The sequence below is a fragment of the Belonocnema kinseyi genome, chromosome 2, assembly GCF_010883055.1.
Source record: "Belonocnema kinseyi isolate 2016_QV_RU_SX_M_011 chromosome 2, B_treatae_v1, whole genome shotgun sequence".
NCBI classification, from domain to species: Eukaryota; Metazoa; Arthropoda; class Insecta; order Hymenoptera; family Cynipidae; genus Belonocnema; species Belonocnema kinseyi.
The window spans coordinates 52566634-52571354 of record NC_046658.1 but is presented as its reverse complement, the minus strand read 5'-3'; the positions used below and the strand labels follow the sequence as shown (position 1 = coordinate 52571354).

The following is a 4721-nucleotide window of genomic DNA, read 5'->3' as shown; positions in this document are numbered from 1 at the left end:
GTTTATCTCTTATATGTTTAAAGGTTCCTTATAGCTTATTTACGTTAATTATGAAATATAATTTTTATCTACCATATCTTTAAAGGTTCCTGTCATCATACTAGAGTATAAACAATTGTTTTTTAATGTTTTTGTCAAGGTCTTTATATATTCAATATCAAAAGGAAGCTTTGGAGATTCCCCCTCTTGTCTTGTGAACAAGTGAAGAAACAGCATTCCGGTGATACCCCCATAGATTGCAAACTGTCTTAACTGCTCCAGTAACATTTCAAAGGGGAAAAGCTTTTCGACATCTGACCCAAGTTCTTTTAAACACTGAGCTAAAGAATTATGGTACTGATGTAACAATTCGTCGTAATGCTTTATTCTCATCTCTGGTGTGCAACAATTAAATAACATGTAGGAAATATCCAGAGCAGGCGAGGCGTATCGGTGAGCTTGAAAATCCAGAAAAAAAAGATCCTCGGGTTGTCCATCCTTTTCAAAATTGAAGAAAATTTCATTGTAAACATGATGCATTTTTATACTGTACACAGTCTGACTAATAACTTCGAAGAGAATTGCATACGAGTATATAGGAAATTATATAAATGTACTCACATCATTGTATTTGAATAAGATATTATTGGTCCAATAATCCCCATGATTCAAAACTGTGTAAGGTTCAGCATTTCTTCCATCAATTACAAAATCAATTAACTTAGGTATGCTCTTTTTAAATTCACGAAGTCGGTCTATATATTTCGGGCCTTCACTTTCGATTGCCTGTAAAGTTTATTTGTAAATATGTATAAATATTTTATCATTAAGTGGGCATTTGGTGTAATGGTTAAGACCACCGCTATAGTTAACCTTTATTGCAACATTACAGAGAATGTCGTAAGTTTCTGAAAACTTGTCAAGATTTTTATAAAATGGTTCCTTTATGAGCTTTATATTTTCAAAAAGTGTAGGTTTCTGATCTCGCAGGGCGAAACTGTATGCATGAAATCTGCCCAAATGTCGAATGGCCAGTGATGCATGAGAATAATCCATTATTACTGATTTCTTCATGGATGCCCCATAAGATCTCAAATCCTCCAAGATTAAAACCTAAAATCATTTATTATAGAATTGTATTTAAATACACTGATTCGCTTTTACATACCGATCGCGAAAGAACTCTTTTTTGTCAAGTGGTGTATTTTTGGCTTTAGTGAAGGGAATAAGGGTGGGAGGCAGAAAAGGCAGAGAGGGCCGAGATCGAGTGTAAAGGAAGAAAGATTAGTGAAGGCAAAGGTGTAAAGGGTGAAAGTGAGTGGTTTGAAGTGGAAATTTGGAGCGTGTGAAGTTTTTAAGGTTAGGAGTAGGAAAACAGTGGCTCGTTAAGGGGGTTAAGAAGTAGGTGATAAAGGTGGGAAACGTCACGGAACTTTTGGTAAGGTAGGATGCCGACGGAGCGAAGTCCACAAACTGACGCCAGAGGGCGACAATTACTGGACGATCGCACAGAGCAGAAAACCGTAATGACAACAACAGCTGACGTTGCTGAAAGCGTGCGCAGTGGAGGAAAGGGTGACGTTGATCGCAGTGACAGCAAGGATAACAAAAAGTTAGAATTAAACGGAAAACGCCAAAAAGATATGGGGGGATGGGGGATGTTTGCAAAATTGGAAGCTCTCATAAAAGGGTTTATAGAGGAAGCCAGAGAGAGATTAGATGACATGAATATGGATATAAATAGGGAGGGAAACGATGTAAGGGGGGAAGTGAAAAAGGTAGGAGAAAAATGGGAAGAATGGGATAAACCCTGGAAGGAGGAGAAAGGGAAGATTTGAGGTAAGCGAGAGAGCATTGAGAATAGAGACAGATTGACGAACAGAGATCAAGAGAGATCAAACAGTTGGAAGAACGGGTAAGCAATCTCGAAATTAGAAATGAGCATATGGGGGAAAAACAGAGAATGAGGAAATAGTGAAAGGGAATGAAAAGAACGTGCTAAGCGAAAATGAAAGATTGAAGAAAAGAGTGAGTGAGATTGAAAGAAGATTAGAAGGAGAAGAAAGGACAAAGAGGAAAAATAACTTAGTAGTTGAGGGACTAAAAGTGGAGAGTGAAATAGGAGAAGTGAAAATAAAAAATCTTTTGAGAAACATTAGAGTGCAGGTAAAGATAGAAGGAGCCAAGCGAATAGGAGGGATGAAGAAGGAAAAGAAGGAATGTTTCTAGTAAAAGTGGGGAGTAAGGAGGAGAAAAAGAAAATTATGGGGAAAAAATTATTGAGAGGAAGAAGGGAAAGAATTGAAGAAGACCTAGCATGGAGAGAGAGAGGGGAAAGGAGATGGCAAATAGAGCAGAGGGGTTGGGTAGAGAGAAAAAAGTGTCATATCGCGTAAATAGGGAGAGACAGGTTATGGATAAATGAGAGGGGAGAAACGTGAAAATAGCTTTCTGAGATGTGTCAGGTTTGAAGAACAAGAAGGAAGGATTTTGGGGGGAGATAGAAAAGTGGGATGTGATTATGATGAGTGAAACTTAGACAGATGAGAAGGACTGGAAGGGGATAAAAAAGATGTTACCGAAAGGTTATGTGTGGACGATGGAAGAAGCAAGTAAGGAACACTTTAAAGGGAGAGGGATGGGCGGAATGGTCTCAGGTGTGAGAAAAGAATTGACACTAAAAGACAGAAAAGAGGGGGACAGGAAGGAGAAGGATGGTACATTGGTAAGAAGGATTAGAGTTGGAAAAGTCAAAATAGCGGTGGTTTGTGTATATGGAAGAAGAGGGGAAGAGGAAGGTCGGAGAGTAATTAAGAGTTCGATGGAGGAAAAGAAAGAAGAGTTAGCTTAGACAGGAGGGACTTGGGTTGGAGAAAAGGAAGCATATGTAAGGAGTTCCAGAAATAGAGAGTTAAACAGGGAGGGAAGGAGGGTACTGGACATGATAGGAGAAACAGGATGGTCTATTTGTAATAGCAATATGAAACGAGATGAGGAAAGAGGGATTACATTTGTACGGAAGAGAGAGACAGTGATAGACTACATCCTGGCGGAAGAAAGAAGGCGAAATTTGATAATTTGTATGAAAGTGGATAATCAGATGGGGTCCGAGCACTTCCCGGTAATAGTTACACAGAAAATGGGAGCCTGGGAAGTAGATAAACTGAAAGAGTTTTAAGAAAAGATGCAAAAGAAGATTAGGTTTTTAGAAGAAGAGGGAGTAGACTCGTTAATGGAAAGATAAAAAGGGTCAATTAAGAAGGTAAGGGACGAAATAGGTCCAAAACAGAAAGAGTAGGGTAGAAGAAAGGCTGATGGGGCGAGGAATGTGAGGAGAGTAAAGAGAGAATGAAAGAGTATGTCCGAAAATGGAGAATGGGGTAAATAGAGAAAGGGGGAGTACAATAGAAGAAAACGGACACATGAGAGGATGCAAAAAGGAAAAAAGCAGAGGGGAAAGGAAAAGTACAAGGAAGAAGTACAAAAAGCGATCAAAGAAGGTAGGGTTCGGGATGTGATATATAAGGAAGGAGGAATAAAGAAGGGTGTAAAGGAAGAAATATAGTTGGGTGAGTGGACAGACTATTTCAAGGGTTTATTAGGGGAAGAACAAAATAGGATCATAGGGTAAAATAGAAAGTTAGTACAAGGAGAAAGGAAGATGGGGAACAGAGTGACCAGAAAAGAAGTAGATGCGACAATAAATAGATTAAAAAGGAACAAAGCTACAAGAGAAGATGGTTTGGAGAACCAAGCGTTGAAGTATGGAGGAGAAGGGATCAGGGAAGGCCTGTGGGAGATCTGAAACAAGGTATGAAATGGAGAAGGGTGGCCAGAAGAGTGGTTGACAGGGCTGGTGGTACCACTTGTCAAGAAAGGAGAGGGAAAGAAGGTACAGGAATACAGAGGGATCACTCTCGTGCCAGTTGGCTACAAAATATATGCAGAAATTTGAAGAATAAGGTTAGAGAGTCAGATAGAGGAAAGAGAAATTATTCCACAAAATTAGACGGATTTTAGAAAAGGGATGGAAAACATAGACAACATTTACGTACTAAACTACTTGGATAATAGAAGTTTAGGAAGAAAGAGGGAAATTTATCGTGTTATTCGTGGTCTTTGAAGCAGCTTTTGATTCAGTAAACAGAAAAGTGTTATGGCAGGTAATGAAACAGAGGGGAATAGAAGGAAAGCTGGGGAGAGGATAAAGCAAATATTTACTGAAACAAGGATTAGGGTGAAGATAGGAAAGGAAAAAGGATTGGTATTCTGAATAAAAGGAAGTCTAAGGCAAGGGTGCCATTGAGTCCGCTACTGTTTGATATGCTGTTGGCAAACCTAGAGGAGAAGCTAAAGAAGAAAGAAAAATGGGGGACGATATTGGGTAATGGCAAAATATATTCTCTAGCTTATGCGGACGACGCAGTTTTGTTAGCAGACGACGAGAAGGGGATGAACCTAATGATGAGAATTTTCGAAGATTATGTGAGAGCAAAGGATCTGACGGTGAACGTAGAGAAGACCAAGGTGATGTGTTTCAGACATAGAAACACCGTAATAGATTACGTTTGCTGGATCGTCGTATTGATTCCTATACAGACTGTAACCACCTATCTCACGGTTGTGAGACGTGGTTGTGGCTGAAATTTTACCGCGATTTCGCTGGAAGCGGGTGCAATTTTTCAGAGTAGCACCGGCCCCCGGCGAAATCCTGCGGTTGTCCTTATGACAAATTTTTCATT

General features: G+C 39.5%; 1 protein-coding gene across 1 annotated transcript in view; it reads right to left on the bottom strand.

Annotated features, from left to right (window-relative positions):
• Positions 1-48: 48 nt before the first annotated feature.
• Positions 49-4721, bottom strand: part of LOC117182665 — a 15561-nt gene continuing 10888 nt past the window's right edge. Inside the window, exons 2-4 of the mRNA XM_033375770.1 lie at positions 853-1092; positions 601-765; positions 49-477 (exon numbers count right to left, since the gene is read on the bottom strand). Of these exons, the coding sequence (XP_033231661.1) occupies positions 49-477; positions 601-765; positions 853-1092 (834 nt within the window). The remainder of the gene's footprint in view (positions 478-600; positions 766-852; positions 1093-4721) is intronic.